Below are 24,767 nucleotides of genomic sequence, written 5' to 3'. Positions count from 1 at the left end.
AATTAAAAAAAAAAAAAAAAGCCATATTCACAGGGGTAGTAATAGTTAACTTTTTACTGAAAACCTCCTGTGACCCTCAAGGGCACAACCATGGAAGGGTGGCTAACCTAGGTGATTTAGCAGAAGCTGCAGGCAACTTGGCTCCACTGGAAGCTCAGATTTTAAAATTAGGCAGTGGCCAGAATCAGAAACCAAAGAGACAGGGGAAAGAAACGTCAAAATCAGATGAATCCTTGTTCCAAATGTAACTCCCAAGCATTATTTTATAAAGATGGCCTGATTCATGGAGAACCTCAGATGGCCAGTTGGGCAGCGTTGCAGGACTGCCCCTGTGACTTGGGTAGGCAACAGGAAGATTAAAGCCAGTTTCTATCTGCCTCCACATCCATATGGCTGGAAGTGTTCTATCTAATCTATTTGCACTGTTTTCAAGTTCATAATTATCAACTTGAACTCTAAACTTGTTTAATCCATAATGTCAATTTATTATATAGATAACACTGCCCTATGCAGCTCAGTATCCTCTGAGATGACACCATATCACACGAGGGTACAATAACAGATGTCCACTTATTTTTTAAAATCCAAGAGGTAGCAAAAAACAAAAACAAGCTATATGTTTTATACTGTTTAATAAGGCAGGAAAGAATATACTATTTTTTGTTTTTATCGTTCTTGAGAATTAGCCAAACCAAAAAAGTATTGATGCTGAAAAGAGTTAAGTTCCAATTCTGGAGCTTTCCTACATGTAGCGGATTCAAGCGTACTGACATTTCATCTCGTGGCCTTGTCCCTGGTCACATGCTCCAGAATTGCAGCCCAGCCTCTCAATCCATGTCCTCAGGGAAGTGACATGCCTCAGTGGGGCCCGCCGCTCCTTGCCCCAGGGCCTGTGGGACAAGAGATGTTTTGCAGGAATTCTGAAACATAGCCCTGTGCCTGTCCTCTGTCCCACTCACCATCCACAAAGAAGCAGGAAAAGGGGATCTCACTACATCACAGACTATGGAGTGAGGGGCCGGGGTGGAAAGGACAGCAGAGAAAGGTCCTACTGTATGTGTGTTCAGGACCAGGAATTAAAAATTAGGAGAATGAGGGGCACCTGGCTGGCTTGATTGATGGAGCATGCGACTTGATCTTGGGGTTGTGAGTTCGAGCCCTGTGTTGGGTGTGGAGATTACTTAAAAATAAAACCTTTTTTAAAAAATCAGGAGAGTAATTTGTTGAGGACTCAATATGTGCCAGGCCCCAGGCTAAGAACTTTAATATCCTTTGTCAGCTTCCATCTTCACAGCAGCCCTTGTGAGGAAGATCACTATTGTGGAGATATTATTATGGAGCTAATAATGGGTCTGTCATTATCTCCATTTCACAGATATGGGGCCCAGAAAGGTAAGTAACTTTCCGAGGCTATTCAGCTGGTGAATAGTGAAGCCAGGATTCAAACCCAGAATGGTCTTGTCTGCAGTGCCCTTGACCAGTGACCCTTAGCAGAGAAAGTGATGGTAAGTTGGAAGCACACTGTGCTCCTGACAAAACTGAGGAGGCATGACACATCAAACAAATGAGGGGAACATAGCGCCCCAGCAAGGCTGCTGCAGAATCATGCTCTCAAGAGGCTGGCATTTATTCCTGGGATGTGTCTGGGCTCAGACCCCCCGCCCCCCAGGAATTGTCCCCTTTGCTCATTATCACCTGGGGCCCAAAAGCCAGGCTTGTGATCTCCCAACACTCTCTGCAATAGCTCCAATGAGTATTTCCCAGCCAGGCCACTATCCTCCCTCCCCAGACTTGGCCCTCAGTTATACTACTTTTCCAATCCTCCCCTAAAAGGATGAAGATGTGCCATGACCCTGGACACAATGAAATGCATGATGGGCTGTCTCTGAGGGTGGGTCCGTAGAGGAAAGCTGGCCCTAGTGGTGCCACTGTCACCAGAGTGAGATTTCCTCCCAGCAGGTGATCAGCTTTAAAGAACCACAGCTTGCATTTGCATGTGTCAACCTGGGTCTCTGTGATCCATATAAAGCTACACTTCCCATGATCTCTCTACTCTATATCCCACCCCACCCGGCTTGTCCCTCAGCTGGCAGGAGGCAGCCACAAAAATTCAATGAGGGCCAGCAGGGTCCAGCTCCCGTCCCATCTTCTGTTGCCCTCAGACCACCTACTCTTACTTGGCTGGATTCAGATCTTGAGACTGTGAACATATGAAACATTTACATAAATATGTTGGCTAAAACCCAAACATTTGTGCACGAGTATGTTATTACCATTTCAGATCTGTGTGGAGCGTTCTCCCAGGAATTCCACCCTCACATGCTTTGCTTTTTCCAGGATCCTCACCCCCTGGCCCCTTCCTCCTCACCTCAGGCTCAAACTGCAGATAGCCAATTCAGTTGCAGGAACATCATGGGCCAGTCCTAGTTCTACATGTGGAGTAGGGTAAGTCACGTGCACTCTGAACCCCTTGGATTTCTTTCTCACCCAGATTTGGAGATAGAGATGACCTGGCAAACTTTTCCCAAAATGTGGGGGCTGAGGGATAGAAGAGTCACAGCAGGCTCCGGGGCCTTTTGTATAAAACTCCAGGGCCAGCAACCCCACTAAGGGCCTAGTGTGGGGTGTGTGGAAGCACAGAGGAAGTGAGGTAGTGACATCTAGCGTCTAGCTGACTTTGAAGCAAGATTCTAGAAAGCTAGTTACATTTTCCCAGTGGTTTCCACAAGAAAACGCAAAGTAACTTTGCAATGGAAATATGACTCCAAAGTAAGAATGCAGGAAATAAAAAAATATATATTAAAAAGCAAGATCATTACTCTGGGAAAGCACAGAACAGATCGGATTGCTACCAAAGTTATGTAATGGCCCCTCTTTTTCAAATAAGACCTTCCTTACTAGATTGAAGACTTAGTTACCACATAGTTATTATCAGCGCCCCCCCACCCAAAAAAAACCCTGCAGATTTAATAAAGGCCAAAACTGCCTTGATGACTTACCCAGAGAAGCTTCTGGAACTTCGTCTGAAAACTTAAAAGTGGGAAAGAGCAATGCCAGTTCTCTGCTGGCGTCATCTCTGTCCTGGCTTCCGTGGACTGCGTTAAAGGGCATTTCTGTGCCGAACTGAGCGCGGAGACTGGGAACATTGGCAAAATGCACAACAAACAATTGTTTCATTTGAAAAGAAACGTTTTGCTCTCTGGCAACCTCTGGCAACATGGTCACCAGCAACCAGCTAGCACGGGCGTTTCTGTGAAACGGCTTTCTCTCCATCGGAAATGCCGAGAACAACAACAGGATAGTAGCTGACATCTATTCCATCATGATGGTATTCTGGGCAGGTTGCCGGGTACTTCACATACACGATTCTCCATTTAAACATGTTTGAGTCATGGTGTAAGCTTGGGAGCTGCCATTTTGTTGATGTCACTACCAGGGACTAGCACCCTGCCAAGAGCTCGATATAGGTGTGCATACTTAATTCTTCAATAACCCTATAAGATAATACTAATACTGCTAGGGCTTCCTTTGTGTCAAGCACTGTTCCAAGTGCTTCACATACATGTATCCTCACACATATATATACACACATACATACATATGCTCATTTAATCATCACATCAATGTCTGAAGCATTGTAGTACCTATTCTTCAAATGAAGAAATTGAAGCCCAGAGGGATTCATGGATGGCCCATGGAAGTGCTCTTAACATTCTGTGGCCTCCCATGATAGATGTCATAACCCCATTTTACAGATGAGAGAATTGAGGCTCAGAGAAAGGACTTGCCAGAGTATGTGGTAGCCTAGGATCTGAACCCTGGGCTGTCTTAGTAGTCCTCACATATGAATGTTCTGGCCCCCTAAACTGCAAGGTACAACTGCAGTTACTTAGTCCCCAGCTCATTTCTTTTCTATTGGCTGGGGCGCTCTCAGCTTCAAAGGCAAGACACAATGGATTTGGCATTGGCGATGCCAGGCTAAATACAGGACCAAGGCAGCCTAGTCCAGAGTGTAGAACTGGGTGCTCAGACTCTAGGTGGTGTCAGGACACCCTGAGTGGGAAGAGGGTGGAGAGGGTTGAGTCTACAATGCAGATCTCTAGGCCCTGCCCAGAGTCTCTGACTTGGCAGGCTTTAGTGGGGCCCGGCAATCTGTATTTCCTGGATGAATATTGCATGAGTTTCTGGGACCACACTGCAGAACCCTCTAGCTGTAGGACTGGATCAGAGGGTGAAGATATCAGGGTCTCCTCAAATAGATAACAAAGAGGCCAGGGTCTGTCCCAATATACATAAAGGGGGGATTCAGGGCTGAATATAGAGCAGGGCTCTCGGCTTCCTTGGATGCAAGTTTTATGATAAATGAAAAGACCACAGCTGGTGACATCACCTGTCAGGCTGCTCCCTCCTTGCCACATCAGGGTCACAGGGCCCCATGAGCATTCTCCAGGCAGTGATCACGTCCTCAGTGCCCTCAGACCTGGTGAGGATCAGGAGGTGGCTCGGTCCACTGCACATGTGATGTACCAGCTTCTCAAATGCCTCCTAGTACAGGGAGAGGTAACTGACCCAGGGTAGGGGTCCTGGGGCCTACAGTGAATCAGTGGGCCTATCCCACCCACAGGAAGGGAGAGGGTCAGTGAGCAGCCTTGCCACCAGCCAGCATACTCATGAAGGGCCCAGGGAGGGGTGGTGGTGATGACCAGCCACACCCAGAGAACCCAGATAAAGGCTAAGGCAGGAAAATGAAACTTTGGGTTGAATGAGAGATTATAACAAGTTAAATAGGGATGTGTATGGAAATCATATGGATGCTGGATAACCATGGGGTGGGATTAGCTAAGACTTATTTTTTGCAATGCCTCACAACCTTTCCTGCTGCTTCAAGTAGCAATACTCTGGTTTTCCTTTGGGGAGCAACCCTTCCCATTTCACTTGGCCTAGTCTGGCTGACAACCAGATGCCTCTCCACCCCCTCCACCTCCACCAAACACACACACCTCACCTGAGAGGTGGGGCTACGACCAAGCTAGGTCAACTAGGCCTCCATCCCAAGGAGGAGAGTCAGAAGCAAGTGGAAAGTAGTTGAATCTGAGTTGTCCAACAGCAGTACCTAAAGCGACTGTCCATGGGATTCTGCTCCTAAGATTCCTACAACTGCCCTGGTTCTTCTTCTCCCCAACACCTTCTTGTTCAACTGCTTCAACTCTCTTCTTCAGTTCTAGGAATTATGGGGTATCCTTCCAATGAATCCCTTATGTCATTGCTTAACTTAGAATCAAAATCTCTTCCTTGCAGCCAAAGAACTTTTACCTGATACAGACTATAATCACCATTCTGAGAGCAAATTCATGGCCTTATTGCTGTTCATATTCTCGTTTTTCCTAGTAATCTATTTTCTCCCAAATTAACATCAATCTATAAACATAATGTTGGAGAAAGAGAAAGAAATGAGAGTGTGTTGGATGTGTGGAAGCAGATGAGCTGACCTCTCCAGCTCTGTGCTGATAGAAAAGTCGCATTTCTGCCTCTGTCATGGTTCTCTCTTCATTTGTTAAAATGTCAAAACCGGCTTCGTGGATCTGTAAAATATGCATATATTGTGAAAGGGTAAATCAAGCCCAAATTCACATTTAAATGTGCTGAACAGTAAAAGATAATGGGAAGGGTAACATTAAAAGCAGCCAAGACCCTCATCCTCATTATATCTGTCCCAAATGGATTGAAAATGTTTAATTTACTTCAGTGGAATTTTGGTTGAAACTCCTCAGAAGCCTCCTTTTCCCACTAGCACACTGTTGTTCGATGCCCCGCCCCTGCTTTTCCACCGGAGGAGACGGGGGCAGTCTGTCAGGGAAGCGTCATCCCTCTTACCTTCATAATAATCTCATCCGTCTTTCCATGGGCCACTGCATCTGGCTTAATGATGGCCAAGGTGCAGGTCTTCCCTGATGAAGCTGCAATAAGCAGAGGGTGGTGCTGTCAGACGCTGGGCTCACGACACCCATCTCTGAGGCTCTCAGGGGGCCAACCACAGGGGCCATGCAGCCTCTGCACACAGCTCCTGGGGCTCCCCCCACTGCGCACTTGGACTCTAGTGGAGGCACAGGTCAGGCTGCAGACCTCAACCTCAACCTGGCTACAAGGGACAGAGACATGCCAGGGACTTGAGCCTGGGAGAAAAGGGGTGGGGGTGGGCGTGGGCAGGGAGGAGATCAGAGACTACTGAGGAGCAGAACCCCAGCAACAAATAAAAGAGTTGGCTTGGAGTGGGGGAGAGCTGGAGCAGAGGCAACATGGGCCTGGCCTCTCTTGTGCCTTCTGGTCACCTCTCATGATTCTGAGCCTCTCACTGCTGTCCACTGTCTTCTCTCACTCTGCTGGCTCCTTCACTAAGGCTTCTTTTGAACTTTTCTGGCCTATGGGGAGTTATGATGGCCCCAGGCCCTGAGTCTGTCTGACTTTTCAGCACCAGAACATTCTAACAAACTGCAGCTACCATCTTCTCTATCTCCACAAATTCTCCTGAAAGAAGACCAGACTGGCCAGCTCATTGTTTGGAACCAATATAGCAGTCATAGCTCCCTGACCAGTGTCCTGATCAGTGTTCATAAGTCCAGTCAGCTGTGGCCATGAGAGAAGTGGCACATGATTATAGTCTCTGTTCAGGCCTGCAGAAGCTGTGGGGGCCTGGTGTTCAGTCCATAAGCCCCTCCCTACTATACTCCTGCTTGTATGAACTTGGCCTTGGTGAGCTACCTATATTCTCCACAGACTCTGTATCCCGCATAGCCTCTTTTCTGTTCTCAACCTTTGTATCAGTTGTGTGGTAAAGAAACATGATAAAATCTGCATTTGAGGACAGCTTCCTACTCTGGAAATCTCCAAAACATGTACTGCAAAAATGTGAATCATTTTAAGCAATAAATATATTCATTTTTCTGTATTATTTCTAACGTCCCATGAACACATAGTCTTTAAGGGACTCTTACAATGTATAAGGGACTCCTTATACATTGACCCATTAATGAGATCCCCTAGAGGTGCAGGGTAGGAGAGAAGAGGCCAGATCAGGGCCCAGAGAATTCCAGCTTGAAAAGGGAGCAAACAAGTAAAGGCCAATGAAGGGGAGGCTGCAGAGAGGCCAGAGAGGTAGAAGGAAAATGAGAAAGGTCATGATATCTCAGAAACGAAAAGAGATGAGGCTTTGGAGAAAGAAGACACCATCGACATCATCCAAGTCCTCAGAGGCTATAGGATATGACCAGACACCGTTTGTTGGCTTGGCACCATGATGGTCAGTGGTGCCCCCATGAGCACCAGGGAGGAGCAGACACAGAGGCCAGACTGAAGCAGGTCAGGCGGGAGCCGAAGGTGAGGGGTTGGCCCAAGGACTATGGACGCTCAGGAAGCTCAGGCATGGAGGGGAGGAAGGCTAAGGGCAAGAATAGGTTATTGTGTTATTTTCTAGGTGAAGAGACTTGATTTGAGAGGAGATAATGAAGGAGGGAAGAGGAGATCATCCAAAAAAGGAGCTAACAAATGTTTCCTGCAGAAGCCAAAACACTGATATTTTTTCACTCTTGAAAAAAAATATTTTTTTGCTCTCCTGAACTGCACCTCTTGCCTTGTTAGAATCCAACTCAAACAGTCCTCATTATCCACACATGAATAAATAGCTTTTTTGCTTCACACAATAATAAACATCATCCTCCTCTTTCCAACTGGCATCCTGAACTGAATGCTGGTGTTCCCTGGAGTCTCCCTGGTTACTGTCATGAGCCACCTTCCCAGCAATGGCCCTTTGAACTTCTGGCTTTCCCTACTGTCAGGTCAAGGTGTTCTTCCATTAGTAAAGGTTCAGGAAGAACTGAGATGCCCAGGAGTATAAAATCGGTGACTTGATATTTGGTGCAGGGCCGTGGGGTAGGAAGGTGTTCAGCAGCACAGCTGACTTTTGGGCCCTTCAGAAACAAGGCGCAAAAAAGAAATGAGCTCTTTAGCTCAAATGAAGACTAAGGAAGCACCAGCATCATTACTTGAAATTCCGCCTTCCTTTTTATTAAGTGGGGCTTTTCCCGATGTGGGGTAATTGCCTTGAAAGTCATATTTGTCATACTTGAGCATGATCAGAAAGCTGTGAAAGGTATCTACGATGCCAAGAAAGGGCAGAAGGGAGACTTGACACAAAATGTGTGAAGTCAAGTGATTGGAATCGAAATGTTCATCTTCCCACGGTTCAGATTGCCCAAAACACTGCTTACTCATATGCTTTGCCTTTTCTTCTTGCTTAGTGGTTCTCTACTCACCCATGTCTTCATCTTCACCATTGTCTTCATCATGGGAGAGGCATCCATCTTCATCAGACAGAGCCTCGTCTCTAATCTAGTACAAATTAGTCATGAACAAAAAGTAGTTAGCTAATTAAATTACCACAAAGACCTTCCAAAACTGACAGAAGCCAAGGAAAAAAAAAAAAAAAAAGCATAGACCCAACATGCAGAGCCAAAAAGAAGGCAGTCAAGATCATCAGCCTTGGAAACTTTACAAGACCCTTTTTAGTAGCTGGATGACGGTGGGGGTGAGGGTGTTTGAAGACCAGGAAATCCATGCTGACTTTAAGGTTTAGGTGCTGTTCGATTTCCACAAGCATCAAGTAGACAAGGTGAAATAGGGAGTTGGCCAGAAGACAAAGGAAGAACTGACATACAAGGAGATACTAGCACCTGGCTCCCCACCCCCACCTCCCATACAGGGAAGTGGTGAAGACAGACAGCATCTCCCCCTGCAGGGGGCACAAGCATATGTGATCTTTGGGAAAAAAAATAGGATTGATTCTAATCCATTCTATAAACACAGGGCTTTGCTATTTGGAATTGAATATGAAAACTTAAACAACGAACACTGAACAACGTTAAGGCTCACTGGACGGAAGCTCAAAGCACCAGGAAATGCCTCTCTCTTTATCTGAGGTGGTGTCAGTTTCAATGGCAGCCAAGTTTTTGTGAAAAACTTATAGTCTGTGTTGTCATGGAAGTAATTTATAAAAATCACAAGCTATGTTGATCTTATTTCTCATACAGAACTTAATTTCTAAATTAAATGAACCCTCAGGGATCACAAAACTTTCAGGAATGGGAGGTGAGGGCAGGTCACCAGGAGAGAGCTCACCCTGAGGCTGACTTCTCCTACCAACTACTTGACTCCATAACTTTATTTTCATTTTTGAACTCATATTATCAGGATTCCAGAAACCCCTGTTAAGAATCGAAGTGGGGGCAGGGTGCCTGGGCGGCTCAGTGCCCTAAGCATCTGCCTTCAGCTCAGGTCATGATCCCAAGGTCTGGGGATCGAGCCCCACGCCAGGTTCCCTGTTGAGCAGGGAGCCTGCTTCTCCCCTCCCTCTCCCTCGCCCTTCCCCCTGCTTGTGCTCTGTCACTCTTTCTCTAATAAATAAATAAAATCTTAAGAAAAAAGAAGTGGGGGATGAACGGGAAATGGATAAAAGAAGTTTTTTTTTATATATTTATTTACTTATTCATGAGAGACACAGAGAGAGAGGCAGAGACACAGGCAGAGGGAGAAGCAGACTCCCTGGAGGGAGCCCGATGTGGGACTCGATCCCAGGACCCCGGAATCACACCCTGAGCCAAAGGCAGCCACTCAACCACCGAGCCACTCAGGCATCCCTGGGTAAAAGAAGTTCAAGTGCTCTGGAGGAAGGGGGTGACTTCTTCAAAGAAGGCTTTAAAATGAACCTATGTCCTGGTAGGCACTGCCTCCCCCTGAGCCCTCAGGGACTCCCGAGTGGGCATTTAATGACACTTTCCACTGAGCACTCCGGGAAAAATTAGTGGGGTAGGGAGACACTGAGTTCGCCTCTTGCGGAAGTGCTTCTTACCACTTTCCGTTCGCAGCCTTCAGCCAGCACCTTCTTTTCAGCCTCTAGCTGCTCTCGGATGGTTTTCTGCAGCAGCGGGGCATTGGCTCCTCTAACCACTGCCACCAGCTCTCCACCCTAGAGCACGGAACACATGCCCCACTCAAACCACTTGAACTCATCTCCACAGATCTCCATCTTTCAGGAGACAGAGCTCTGCTTAGGAGTGTGCCCAAGGGCGAGGGCTCATCCACTTCTCTGCCTTCTACCCCATGCCTCGCCTTCCAAAACTTCCTTCAGGGAAACAGAGAGTTAGTTAAGGGAGGAGCCAGGCACGTGAGGTTGAGTGACCAAGCGTGGCCTATATGTGGCTCATCCATGCAACAAATATCTATGGGACGCTTACTCTGCCAAGCACCAAGACCTCAGCAAAGAGTATCAACAGTCAACGTGAAAAGCCATGGTTGTCTGCTTCTGTGAATGGGAAGTCAAGTGGGGAGAGACTTCTGTGGTTGTATCAAAGACACAATTACAATAGAATAAGATCATCACTTTAAGAGGATGCTTAGCATTCAAGGCAAGAATGGCTTCCCAGCTCCAGTGGGGTGGTCAGAGGAGACTTCACAGTGGAGGTGGTGTGTGTGGGGGTGACTGAGTCTCCTGCTTTAACCTTTTCCGCAGTCTCTGCGTATGACTCACAGAAGCTCATGGAGGGGCGCCTGGGTGGCTCAGTTGGTTAAGCGTCTGCCTTCAGCTCAGGTCATGATCCTAGAGTTCCAGGATCCAGCCCCACGTCGGGCTCCATGCTCAGCAGGGAGCCTGTCTCTCCCTCTGCCCCTTACCCAGCTCACGGTCTCTCACTCACTCACTCCCTCACTCTCAAATAAATAAATAAAATCTTTAAAAAAGAAGAAGAAGAAGAAGTTCATGGAGAGTGGGCCATCCCGCATTTCCACCCACCCAGCAGAGGGTGAGAGGTGGTGAGGGAGCCTGCTGCCTCGGCACCTGTGATTCACGCCTCAATCACTAAAGGCTCAAGCGGGTGAACCCATGTGACAGCGATGGCATTTCTTCACCTCTGCTCCACTGTCACTTTGACTCCTTCCTACTTCTCCCTCCGTCCTCACCCACACTTCAGCATCTAACTTCGGTCGTCTGTCAAGAATCAACACTCAAATAATGTGTACCATCAGCTTCCAATTTGTAAGACTTGCAGTGCCAAGGGCAGGAGCTCGAAGGTTTCCAAACTGCACAACCCGGACCTGGCTGTCAGGAGACGTGGGCGGGTAGGCCTTGTTTGCCCCTGACCGTGTGAGGAGGGGGCTGCAGTCAGGGGTAGCATATCCATCAGTTGTCTTCAGAGCCTGGCAGGTGACCTAAGCTAGGAAGCCAGGTGTGAGGCGGTGGGCCCGGAGCGGCATGGGGCCAGAGCATGGATGTCACACCCAAAGACATCTAAGTGATCTTTCAAAACACTGAGCCGTTTGGCTTCCTCAGTAGTCCCTTTCATTTCTGAATTCTGTAAACCTATCTTCACATCTTATGATTAAATGAAAGTGAACGCAGAGCTCGTCTACCCCATTAGAGTATGTGTGCTGAGAGCTTCCCTCTACGGAGCAGGGGATAGAAATCTCAAAACCTTGTGCTCAGATTGTGAAACGTCAGTCAGGAGTGTCCATGAGCCAGAAGGAGCATATGCATTTGAGTGACTCCTGTTCTTTCCCATGTACAGCCAGTCAGGAAGGCCGCCGAGCCCAGAGTGGCCATCAGGAGCCGTGTCACCCCGCCCTCCCCACCAGCGAGCAGTGCCACCATCCTAGGCAGGGACCCGCACGACCAGGACTTAAGTATGCCTAGCCTCATCCGAAACAACAAATGCAGTCGGGGAGAAAACAATCACGTGTTTGGAGCAGTCAACAGCCAGTCGCCCCTGGGTGACTCTCAGGGAGACGCCTCTGTCGGAACCCTGATGATCTGCAATCGTTCTGGTCCTGAAAATGTACTTACTGCATAAAACAGAAAGGTCGGCTCACACTTCCCTCGGTATTTTTCAAGGACATCAAGATGATCTGCTTCTGCCTAAAGAAAACAAGCTGTTAGGAGAGCCCTGGGGTGCTGGGGACGCAGGGGCATGGCGCTGGGAGAACCACATGGGACAACACACACAGAGACACACACCCTCTACACACACACGTCCCCCCACATATACACATGGCACACGCATACATACCCCCCACATACCCTCTCTCCACACACCCCATGTGTATATACTCACACATACCCCCCACACACATATCCCTCTTATATACACACTACACACACCGCCCCATACACACTCATTGACACACACTCCTCCCAGCACTCACATCCACACTGTGACTGTCCTTGCCAGATGATGCCCTGGCTGGCTCTCATGCTTTTTCGTCTAATGTCTTCTCAGCAGAATACCTCTCCTGTCAACATATTGGTGAAAACTGTTGACAGTGTGCTTTTTTGAAGGATCAAATAGGACACGAGGGCTTCTCCCCAGCCAGCCACTGCTCCGGAGCCAGGGGCCTCCACTGTCTGACACCCTCCTGCTGCCACAACCACAGAAGTGGCAGGCCCTCGGACTTCGCCTTCCGTGTCTGGTAAACCCTGGACGGGGGCAGGCATTTGCGCCACACACTCTCTCCAGAAGTGTCAGAGCTGATTCCCGGTGAAGAAAGTGCCAAGTCCTTGAGAGGTCACTGCAGGTGTATTTCCTCCTGTGTTCCGCCTGTGGCCTCTAATCCGAGCAGCCCACTGAGTGTCCCTCACAGGCTTCTCTGGGATTTGTTCTCGTTTCCATGCACCCATCCAAGTAAACATTTGCTACAAGTTCCCCACGACAGAGCAGAGCATAAAAATCTTGAAGCGCTGTGCTCTGAGAGTAAGACTTCAAAGCCTCGGTGTTCATGAGCCACAAGGAGCACACGTGTTGAGTGACATGCACCCCTTCCCTGTGCACGGGGGCAAGAGATGCCTGAGCTCAGAGGGACTGTCGGGGTGGGCGTGGGGGTAGGAATCTCTATCTCCAGAGAGACTATAAAGCATCATGTCTGATGGCCCAAAATTTCACAACCAATGCCTCTTCAATGACCTGGAAAAGGCAGCCCATGCTTCCTGTTCCTGCTTTTTTTTTTTTTTTCCTGTTCCTGCTTTTAAGTGTTCAATTCTTTTTGCAACGTTGTGTGACACTCTGCAGAGAAAGAGGGTCTTACCAATGCAAAATGCAGAAGGTCCAGGCCAACCTCGATCCTCATCTTCTGGAATAGGCTCACCATGGGTTTGCAGGGGCCGCACCAGCCTTGATAGACGTCGACCACTATGTGAAAGCAAGAAGCAGGACGCTCAGCGGGCACTAACACTCACCACATCAGGCAAAATTCACACCTGCCAACTCGAACACCCCTCTGGCGGACAGCTGCTTGCGGCGTTATTTATGGGTCAAGGGATTTGTCATCCCGTTGGAGTAGGAGCCAGCAGGGAGACACAGCTGCCCCTCATTCTTACAAACTCAGTGGTCAGAATTCTGAACATAATGAAGTAAGTGTGATAGAAAAGTTTTCTTTTTTTTTAAAGATTGTATTTATTTATTCATGAGAGATACACAGAGAGAGGCAGAGACATAGGCAGAGGGAGAAGCAGGCTCCCTGCAGGGAGCTTGATGCGGGACTCGATCCCAGGACCCTGGGATTACACCTGAGCCCAAGGCAGACGCTCAACTGTTGAGCCACCCAGGCATCCCAGCAAAAGAATTTTCTTAACACAGATGCTTTACCTGAAGTAAATTTTTAGGCTACATTCATGGCCAGGCTGGTACAGATGGCCCTCAATACATATTTGAATTGTACTAGAACCATCTGTTCTAAAAGAAAGAGGTCACCGTAGGTGGCCTGTCAGCATAAAATCAACTCTCGGCTGCTTTGATAATAAACACAGTTTTGACATTTTCCCCTGATGGATTAAAAGCCACTTGCCTTGGGTAAAGGAGACTTTTTTTTTTTAATTTTTTTTAAACTTTTATTTATTTATGATAGTCACACACAGTGAGAGAGAGAGAGGCAGAGACACAGGCAGAGGGAGAAGCAGGCTCCATGCACCGGGAGCCCGACGTGGGATTCGATCCCGGGTCTCCAGGACCGCGCCCTGGGCCAAAGGCAGGCGCCAAACCGCCGTGCCACCCAGGGATCCCGAGGAGACTTTTATTTACTCTATAAAATCAACATTGTTCTGACAAGTGTACCTGATATAGACCTTGGTGGAAACTTGGCTACTTTTTTCTTTGTGGGTCCCCATCTATGGAGTGTGCCAGGACTGAGTCTAAGGGAACCCTCTCGTCTGATTGCACGAGGCCACAGGGCCTGGGAGGAAACTAAGCAAGCTAAGCCAACACTCATGTACCAGATACATACAGGATGTGCCCAGCCCAACACAGCGCGAGATTGTGGGAAGTTCAAAGAGGTGAAGTAACTAACCCAAGATACAAAAAAAAAGAAGAAGAAAGAAAGAAAGAAAGAAAGAAAGAAAGAAAGAAAGAAAGAAAGAAAGAAAGAAAGAGAAAGAAAGAAAGAAATTAAATTCTCAAGTTTTGAATCCAGGTTTGTCTGAGTGCATGCTCTTTCAACTATTCCAGGAAAGAAGCAAGATGCATGAATTCAGGAGCACTGGTTAGTCTCAGCCAAGCAGCATAGTTTTTGGAGAGAAAGTAGGAACCAAGTTGGGTATGGGAGGGATGAGGAAGCAAGGCACAGGGGGGCAGTGGGGGTGGGAGGGAAGGAAGGGAGGAAACCACAAGATTTTGAAAAGGAAGGGAAAGACAGGCAGTGAAAGTCACGTGGGTGTGGAAAGGACTCCACCTTGGAGCCTGGCAGAGGAAAAGAACTGGTGGTGACAAGGAGAGATCATCTGATGGAAGAAGAGTCAACTAGATTCTAGACATGCTGGGTTTCCAGTTCGAACAAGAGAATCTAAGGCCAGTGGTCTCAGAGGCAACCAGACACCAGCAGGGACAGGAGACAGATTTGAGCCTCCTGTGCAGCCACATGGAGGATAAAGCTCTGAGTTTCTCTGAGGACAACAACACTAGAGGAGGCTGGGGATTTCAGTACATCATAGTAATGGGGGAGGATGGCATTTGGGTCAAGCCAGGAAAAAGTCATTGAAGACTTAGAGGTCCTATGTTTGGGCCCACCAAGGAAAGCGGGTTCACGTCCCACTGGGGAAAAAACAGGGCCTAATTAGCTACCAACCTCTCCGCAGGATTTGCACCCATAGTTCAGCTTCCCATCTCCCCTTGTTGCCCCTGGCTCTCTGAGCAGTGGGGGGGACAAAGGCATACTTCACAAGGTTATGGGGGAGAGAACAGGGCTGGAGAGGAAGTGTATCAAGCGTTTGAAAGATGCAAGACAGAGAAGACATCTGGAAGGAAAGAAATGGCAGAGAAAATGAAAAGGTGTGTGTCCACATGCCTTTGCATGTATAAATATAAGTGTAAATACACACAAGTGCATGTGTGAATCTGGATAGACTTGCACGTTTGAAGGCAGATGAAAATGAGCCAGCAGAAGGCAAGACTTCCAAGATGGTGGTTGACTTTGGAAGCAAATTTCCACTGGTTCTAGAAAGAATGAAGAGCCTGTCTTCCCGGAGACTGCTCAATAAAGGGAGGATGAGCCCCTGCTGCCTCCAGCCAACACAATTCCCTGGCACTGCTTAGAGCAGGGCTGACAGTGTCCATACCCAGCAGATGTCAGCTGTGATCTCATAGGGTGCCTGGGACATGGCAAATTCTCAAAAAAATTGATGAGGTGGTAGTTTTCTTACTACTGTTAAAGAAATAGAAGTAATAGTTGTTTCACCCTAGAGACATGTTCTAGTTGCACGGACAAGACATGCAGACAAAATAGTTGAGACCTGGCACCATCAAAAAAGCTGTGTAATCCCTCAAGTAGTAGAATGTGGCAAGACTCACACCCACACTGCTGGATCAATACAACCAGCATTTATTTAGCACCCACTCTGTCCCAGGCCTGGGCAAGTCTGCTAGAGATAGAGACGAAAAAGACAATACCCCTGTGTTTAGAGGGAAAACCATGAGCGCTCCTCCAGACCGGGGCCACACCAAGCTGGTGTGGGTTAGGGGAGAGGCATGAGGGAATAAAGACCCCCCTCCCCTCGCAAATGGCCAGGTGACTCCACGGGGAAGTGACCATGCAGAGATTCTGGGAAGATTGGGAAGATGTCATACAAGGAGACTGCTCCTCTGGAGCTGGGCCTGGGAATGAAGGAGATATCTCCAGCTTATGATGGGGTCATGATATTTCAGGGAGCAGGGACAACATGGATAAAAGTGAGCAAATGTGGAAACCTGTGGCATGTTCAGGAAACAGATTGGAGCTCAGGACATATCTCAGGGAATAGTGGGTGACAGGGCTAGAAAGACAAACTGAGTCATGAGAGACGAAAGGGGTAGGGGCCTTGAAAGCTGCAGTCACTGGGTGCAGGTGGTGCTGGGGAAAGAGGAGCAGATACAAGCTGGCTCGGCAGGTGTGTTTATAGGGAGAAGAACTGAGCGGATGCAGAGGGAGAAGGGGAGCCCAGAGACAATGCACAGTGAGTGAAGGAGAGAGAGAACAGTAGGGGCAGGTGTGGTAGGCAGCCTCTAAGATGCCGGGGACTCCTGCCTCCTGGGCTGTGTGCCTTTGTGTGACCCCTGGCCCTTGAATGCAGCCTGGACCTAGTGACTGGCTTCTAACAAATCGAGTAGGCCAAAGCGATCGGATGTCACTTTTGAGACTCAGTTACATCAAGACTTTGACTTGCATGTCTCTCCCTCCCCCTCTGCCGCTTCCTCTGGGGGAAGAAAGTTACTGTGTTGTAAGCAGCCTTGCGGAGACGCTGATAGCAAGGACTTGATGTCTCTGGCCAGTAGCCAGCAGGGCCCTGGGTCCTGCCAACGGCCACATGAATGAAGTTGGAAATGACCTAAGATCTGTCAGAGCCGCATGAGCAAGTTTAGAAGCAAACTGGACTTCAGTTGAGCTTTGACGTTCCCTGTCTTACTCCTTAACTGCAGCCTGGTGAGAGACCCCAAACCAGAGACACCCCAAACCAGAGGCTAAGCAACACCTGGATTCCAGACCCACAGAAACAGTGGGATGATAAATGTTCAGTTTTTTTAAACTACTATGATTTGGGGTAAATTGTTGCAATAGGTAACAGATAACATACAAGAGAAGAGGGACGAGGAGGCCCACAAGGGACAGGGGCTCTGCTGTATCCGAATGACCACGCAGTCTCCGGTTCCAGCCCCTTGGCACGCCTGGCTCTCCTTCCAGCCTCGGAGTTCCACAAGATCCCCATATCCCTTCCAACATATTCCCCTTTGTGCCTCAGGTAGTCAGAGGTTTTCACTCCTTCCCACTAAAACAACCCTTGGGTCCGACAGTCGGCTCCGTAACAAGGGAACCCTGTTACCTACCAGTACTGACTGCTTTCCTGAACTGAACTTACTACAGACGTGCACGTCAGATATATATACACACACACAAAGAAATTACCTGGTTCTTCATTTAATGAAATTCAAGATTATAGGAAAATGGTGCTCATTGCAGCTTTTCTCTTCATGGTTCAAGATGCCATTTAGCAATTTTGAAAAGGATGGATCTAAAAAATTATCTTAAATTACCAGTTAGTCCTTTGGAACTGAGCATTTCCTCCCAAAGCTCCTGGGTGCTGATGTTAACCTAACATCAAAGAACAAAGGGCAAGGATGGGGAAATGATGTAATGCATTTGCTCCAGATACCTACCTACCTCTTGCTACCCCTGTTCCCTCCTTCCCTCCCCCCTCCCTCCCTCCCTCCCTCCCTTGCTCCCTCTCTCCCTCTCTTCCCCCTCCTCCCTCTCTCCCTCCCTTCCTCCCTCTCTGAAATAGGTACAAATACAGCTCAAGCTGTCTTTTCTTCCCAGTCTGCCTTTCTCTTCCTGTCTCTTCTGCCTCCATCCCCAGGAATAACCACTAACCTAAGAAAATCTGTCATTTTTTAAAAATAATTTTATCTTGTTGCTTGTCCAAAAAACAATATATAAAGTTGTTTTGTATCCATAAAATGTACATAAATGATATCATACTATAGAGATCTTTTTGCAATTTTTGTTCTCACTCAAATCGAGTTTTGACATTTATCTAGATTCATATACAGAGAGGCATTCATTCATTTTTTTTCTTTTGGTCTTTTTACATATTCTGGAGATATAATTTATGTATAGTGAAAAACACAAAACTAAAGCATTACAGTTCGCCAAGTTCTGGCAAATGCATATACCCAGGTCATCACAGTCCTATCACAACACAGAACTTTCCCATCATCCCTGAAAGTTCCTCTGTCTTCTCCTAGTCACACCTGCTCCTCACCCCAGGTGAACACTGATCCACCTATTGTCACACAATAAATGTGTCTATTCTTAATCTGTCTATAAATGGAATAGCGCAGCATATATAACTTCTTTGAGAAGTGCCCATTAATCTTTCCATTTTCTTTATTGGATTGTTGGCCTTTTTATTATTAGATTGTAGAGTTTATATATATCACAAAGATGCTCTCCTATTTTCTTCCAGAATCTTTCTTTATAACTTAAGCTTTTACTTTTAAGTCTGTGAGCCATCTAAAATTAATTTTTGTCTATATTATGAAGGAGGGATTGAGGTTAGTATTATTTCCATGTAGAGGTACAGATGTTTCTGCAAAACTTCTTGAAAAGATTTTTTTCCTCATTAAATTGTTTGGGCACCTTTGTTGAAAACCAGTTGCGTAAATAAGCATGGGTTTATTTTGGACCCTATTCTGTTTCATTGACCTATCTACTATTCTTAAGCTGACACCACATTCTTTTGGTTACTGTAATTTTATATTAAGTCTTGGAGTCAGGCAGGATAGGCTTCCATATTTGTTCTTCTTTTTCAGAATTGTTTGGCTATTCGTGATCCTTTAAATCTCCATATGTAGTTTAAAACCAGCTTGCCAATTTCTACAAAAACTCCTGCAGAGATTTTAATTGGGATTGCATTGAATCTATGGATCAATTTGGAAAAAAATGGAATCTTCACAACATTGAGTCTTCCAGTCCATGAACACCATGTTTCTTATCACTTATTCAATCTTCCTTAATTTTTAAAGCAATGTTTTATGCTTTTTGGTGTATAAGTTTTCCACATCTTTTGTTACTTATATCCGAACATCTACACCAGAAATAATAGTTGAATTTATTGCTATTTCTTCACATTTTTCTCTTACCTCTGAAGTATTCTGGTTTCCATCATAAATGAAATTTAAGGAGAAATACATGTAATACATAGTACATTACTAATAGTGTACATTTTTGCATAGTGTTTTTATTTTGAAACAATTTCAAACTTATAGAATATTTGCAAGTACAGTATAAAGAACTTCTTGAATTATTTGAAATCATTTAAATTATTAAATAACCTGAATTATTTTGAAGTTGTTTGAATTTAAATTACCAACCTGATATTCCATTATCTCTGAATATATTATCCTACATAACCATAATGCAACCATCAAAGTCAGGAAAAACACTAATGCATTATTACTAGGCCACCTTCAGATCCTGTTCAGCTTTTACCATCATCCCAATAATGTCCTGGATAGCAAAGGATCTTGCCAGAATCAGTACTGGATTAGTCTCTTTCAGTCTGGAATAGTTCTTCAGTCTTTCCTTGATTTTCATGACCTTGGGGTCACTTTTGAAGACTATGGGAGGGTTATTTTGTGGAATGTCCCTCAGTTTGGGTATGTTTGATGTTTCCTGATTAGATTCAGGCTGTGCATCATTGGGTTGGTTGGAACTGGGTTGGCTGGAATATCAGAGAAGCAGAAGAGTGTTCTCTCATTGCAGCCTATCAGGTGACATGCAATTTTGATCTGCTCCTTATTGTTGATGTTCACTTTGATCACTTGATTAAGGTGGTCTGCATTATGAAATTATTCTCTTTCCTTTTGTAATTAGTAAGTTTTGGTGAAGCTAGCTTAAAACTATAAAAAATCAGGGGCTCCTGGGTGGCTCAGTGGTTGAGCATCTGCCTTCGGCTCAGGGTGTGATCCTGGGGTCCTAGAATCGAGTCCCACATTGGGCTCCCTCTATGGAGCCTGCTTCTCCCTCTGCCTGTGTCTCTGCCTTTCTCTTTCTGTGTCTCTCGTGAATAAATAAATAAAATCTTTTTAAAAAATCTATAAAAATCAAAAGACCATGGCAATTATCACTCACTCTTAATATGGATATCCTAAGGTCTTTATCCCTTTATTTTTTTTTAAGATTTTATTTATTTATTCATGAGAGACACAGAGAGAGAGAGAGAGAGAGAGAGAGGCAGAGGCACAGGCAGAGGGAGAAGCAGACTCCACTCAGGGAGCCTGACATGAGATTCGATCCCAAGTCTACAGGATCAGGCCCTGGGCTAAACGTAGCGCTAAACCGCTGAGCACCCGGGCTGCCCTTTATTCCTTTAAAGGGGCTGGAAACATATAACATCTGCAAATCTTCTACTAAAGATTCATCTTTCTAAAGAAATCATATCTCCATACATTTTTTCCCTACGGAAAAAAAAAAAAGTCTTCTGGGTGCTTTGAGTGCTCTAAGAAATTTGGACTAAAGTCAGTTTGGGCTCACAACCATAGTCCTGAAGAAGGTGACGGAGGCTTCAGAAGAGTCCCTGCCCCCACCCTCTCTCATGAGTCGCTTCCAGTGGCTCAGCTGCAGCAACTCTGTGGTACCCCGCTGTCATAGAAGAAGCCACACCAGCAGCAGGACCAGGACTCTGAACATTTGAAGAACGGAGCAGGAGCAGAAGAGTATGGGAAGTGTCTTGATGTCACTAAGCCCTACATTTGGTAGGGAATGAGTGGACAACGTGTGGCACATTCTGGCCAGACTGTCTCTTGACATCCTGTGATTTCTGTCTCGGTCATAGAAGGAGCCCTAAATAGTCTTACTCAAAGACAGGACAGGGATCCTGGGCTGGAAAACCCTAGAGCACTTCTTTCAAGGAGCTGACCCGGTAGACTTGTGTAAGACAATGCTTACACAGATGTCTCCAAGTGCACCCACTCACTCTCCTCCTCAAGAAGTGGGAATACTTACTTGGAGTATCACATTGAATTCAGAGCTCTGGGGAATAACATTTTTTTTTGAAATCACCAAAAAATATTATACCCAAAGGGGATACAGGGCATAGATGGATGAAAAGATAATTGTATGGGACAAAAATCTTAGAGCCACCACAGAGAGCAATCAGTCCAGCCTTGAAATGCCTAAAGGGGTCTTGTCACAACAACTGCAGGCTATGTATCATCCTTCCTGTTTACAGAAAGGATATGGAGTCTTAGAGAGGCTGAGGAAATCATTCACAAAGCAGTAAATGGTAGGCCCAGGTGCTCAGAACTTATTTACAGACAGCATGTAGACATGTGAAAAGTTTCGTAACTCTGGATCACTAAAGCATCAGTGCTGGAAGGCCCCGAGGAACGGCTCACTCATTCTACAGATGGGCAAGCTATATAGCCAGGGAGGCTATGTGATTTATTTCAACTCTCAGAGTGACTAGAAGAGTCAGAACTATGTCAGATCTTCAGACTTTCAATGCAAAGCTCTTCCCACCCTCTCCTAGTACATGCTATCCTTACCGTGACATTGCTTTCTCCCTTTTTAAATCATTAGGCTTCAGAAATTCACATGGAAAGTGCTCATGCCCCAGAGGACAGAGTCATTTGTTCCAGGTACAGATGAGGTACTCTATACGATGAATGGGTGGCACATAAAACATCAAAACATAAACACTATAAGCCTAAAGGAGCTTACACCCAATTTTATGTTTGCTTATATTTAAGGGCACAAAAAAAAAGTTGTCACTAGGGAGTCGAGATAAGTTTGTTGGAGTTTTTTGCCCCCTCTCTAAGATGGAAGGGTACAATATTCAAGTTTGAGAACACGGTCACTGTACTGCTGGCAACTAATATCACTTTTATAGATTTCTTTCCACTCCTCAACCCCTACCCCCAACCAAGGGCTGGAAGCAAGCGCCCCGGAAGGCTTACCTGCAGGGCTATTTCCTTCTTCTTGCTGCCCATGGCTCTGCAAAAGAAGACAGAAGCTCTGTTACTTCGGGCTCTGGCTAGCAGCAGCCTGGGGACAACCGCTGCGAAGACCAGCAAACCCAGAGCCTCCTGCAGACAAAGCCTCCGTCCCTTTAAGGTAACTGTAAGTGACAGCAAAGCAATGCCCTGGTGCGAAATGAACACCCCCCCCCCGGGGGGTGGAGCGGAGCCTGCAGCCCTCAGGGTCGTGGCTCGCCAGCTAGTTTTCTGCAAAGCCCCTTCCCAGGATGGGGGGGCGGGGGCGGCGAGGCAGCCCTTCAGGCATCGGAGCGCTTGCCGAGGAATTCGGGAGGAAGAGGCCCCCGAACCCTGTTATCCCTACTGTTGCAATATAGTCCTGGGAAACTGAGCCACCGCGAAGGACCTCTCGACGGGTACGCGGTCCTCGAAGTGCAGAGTTCCCAGCTGGTCTGCAGCGACCCGGCCACAGTCGCGGGGGCAGCTCAGCGCGGCCCGAGTCGCCCGGGTAACAAGCCACGCCCCCCGGGCCCCGCAGAAAGGCGGAGGGAGGCCGGCCCCCTCGGGATCCGAAGTGGCCCCAGGGACGCTCTCATTGGCTGATGCGGTGTCAGCGTCGGGGGGTTTGGCCTCACCCAGCAGAGACCCTGTGCGCTCAGGGGCTGCACAGTCGCGTCCCCGGAGGCCTGCATACCTGCTGCCCAGCAGAGCAGCTGTGCAGCCTCTCTATTGTTACTTACTGCCACGCAGGGGCGGCTCCAGGTTCGGAGGGATCTGAAGGGATTCCCTTCAACAAAGAATGCAAAATTACAAAGTCAAAATTATGCTTGAAAGTCAAGTGGAGCAAATAGAAAACGGTTACAAACGCGGTGTGAATAGTCTATACCAATTATGAGTCAACGGATTAAAAAAAAAAAAAAGAAAGAAAAAGGCCCAACCATGTATTGTCTATAAGAAATTCACTTTATTTTTTAGGTTTTATTTATTTAAGTAATCTTTACCCTCAATGTGGGGCTCGAACTCACGGCCCCAAGGTTAAGAATTGCATGCTTTTCAGACTGAGCCAGCCAGGTGCCCAAAGAAATTCACCTTAAATTTAAAGACAGGGCAGCCCCGGTGGCTCAGCGGTTTAGCACCGCCTTCAGCCCGGGGTGTGATCCTGGAGACCCGGAATCAAGTCCCACATCGGGCTCCCTGCATGGAGCCTGCTTCTCCCTCTGCCTGTGTCTCTGTGTCTCTCTCTATGTCTCTCATGAATAAATAAATGACTCAGAGCGTGATCCAGCGGTCCAGGATCGAGTCCCGCATCCAGCTCCTTGCAGGGAGCCTGCTTCTCCCTCTGCCTATGTCTGCCTCTCTCTCTCTCTCTCTCTGTTTCTCATGAATAAATAAATTAAAAAAATAAATATAAAGACACAGATAAGTTAAAAGTAAAGGAGTGGAGAAAGCTGTGCCTGTGCTAACACTAATCAAAAGAAAGCTGGAGTAACTATATTAACTTCAAGCAAAGCAGACATCAGAACAAGGAAATTTATCAGGAATAAAGAGAGAACAATACATAATGTAAGGGAGTCGGTTTCCCAGGAAGACATAACAATACTTAATGTGTATGCACCTAACAAGAGATCATCAAAATGCATGAAACAAAAAATGTATGGAACTGTAAGAAAAAAACAGATGAGCCCACAAGTATAATCCAGATGAACCTACAAGTATAACTGATAACTTCAACACCATTTTTAAATAATGACTAAATCCAGCAGGCAAATCCAGCAAGGATATAGTTGAACTGAGCAAGAACATCAGTCAACCTGATCTGACATTTAGACAATACTTTATCCAACGACAGCAAAATACAGATTATTCTCAAGTTCACATGGAATATTCACGATGACAGACCACACTTCAAGTCATACAACATACCTTAACAAATTGAAGAGAACAGAAATTATAGAGTCTGTTCTTAGACCACAGTAGAATTAAACTAGAAATAAGTACCAGCTGATATAAGAAATCAAAAAGAGGGCAGCCCGGGTGGCTCAGCGGTTTAGCGCCACCTTCGGCCCAGGGCATGATCCTGGAGACCCGGGATCGAGTCCCATGTCAGGCTCCCCGCATGGAGCCTGCTTCTCTCTCTGCCTCTCTCTCTCTCTCTCTCTCTGTGTGTCTCTCATGAATAAATAAATAAAATCTTTAAAAAATAAGAATGTACTATATCATTTTAAAAAATTAAAAAGATTTAAATAAGTGAAGAGCTATTCCATGTTTGTGAATAGGAAAAATCAATCTTCTTAAGATGTCAACCACTCCCAACGTGATGTATACATTAAGCACAATTTTGGTCAAAATCCTAGTAAGCTATTTTGTGGATAACAATAAATTTATTCCAGAGTTTATATAAAAAGATGAAGAGACCCAGAATAGCCAACGTAATACTGGAGAAGAATAACAAAGTTGGAGAACTGACACAACTGAACTTCAAGACTTATTATAAGCAACACAGCATGATATTAGTGAAGGAATAGATTCATAGATCAGTGAAACAGAATAGAGCCCAGAAACAGACCCATACAAATGTGGTCAACTCATCTTTGACAAAGGCCCAAAGGAAAGTCAATGGAGAAAGGATAGTCTTTTCAAAAAATAGTGCTGGGACTGGACTACTGGCTCTGGACACAGACCTTATACCTTTTACAAAAATTAACTCAAAATGGATCATAGACATAAGTGTAA

The 24,767-nt window shown here is 46.3% G+C and overlaps 1 protein-coding gene across 4 annotated transcripts; it reads right to left on the bottom strand.

Moving 5' to 3' along the window:
• Positions 1-615: 615 nt before the first annotated feature.
• Positions 616-22,548, bottom strand: NME9 (NME/NM23 family member 9). 4 transcript variants are annotated; one of them, XM_072792581.1, is made up of 12 exons: positions 22,399-22,548; positions 22,017-22,053; positions 17,592-17,649; positions 13,123-13,226; positions 11,888-11,959; positions 9,902-10,018; positions 8,310-8,385; positions 5,875-5,957; positions 5,490-5,582; positions 4,391-4,545; positions 3,000-3,136; positions 616-890 (listed from the first exon to the last, which is right to left on the bottom strand). In XM_072792581.1, exons 2-12 carry the CDS (start codon positions 22,047-22,049, stop codon positions 859-861), a joined length of 960 nt encoding a protein of 319 aa, XP_072648682.1. In that variant the 5' UTR covers positions 22,050-22,053; positions 22,399-22,548; the 3' UTR covers positions 616-858. The 4 variants fall into 4 exon arrangements, with proteins under 4 accessions (XP_072648682.1, XP_072648683.1, XP_072648685.1 ...); XM_072792582.1 differs by having other exon boundaries at positions 22,441-22,546; XM_072792584.1 differs by lacking the exon at positions 9,902-10,018.
• Between the last annotated feature and the right edge of the window lie 2,219 nt (positions 22,549-24,767).

Source organism: Canis lupus, chromosome 22 (genome assembly GCF_048164855.1).
Source record: "Canis lupus baileyi chromosome 22, mCanLup2.hap1, whole genome shotgun sequence".
Taxonomy (NCBI): Eukaryota; Metazoa; Chordata; class Mammalia; order Carnivora; family Canidae; genus Canis; species Canis lupus.
This window is presented reverse-complemented; position numbering and strand designations above follow the sequence as displayed.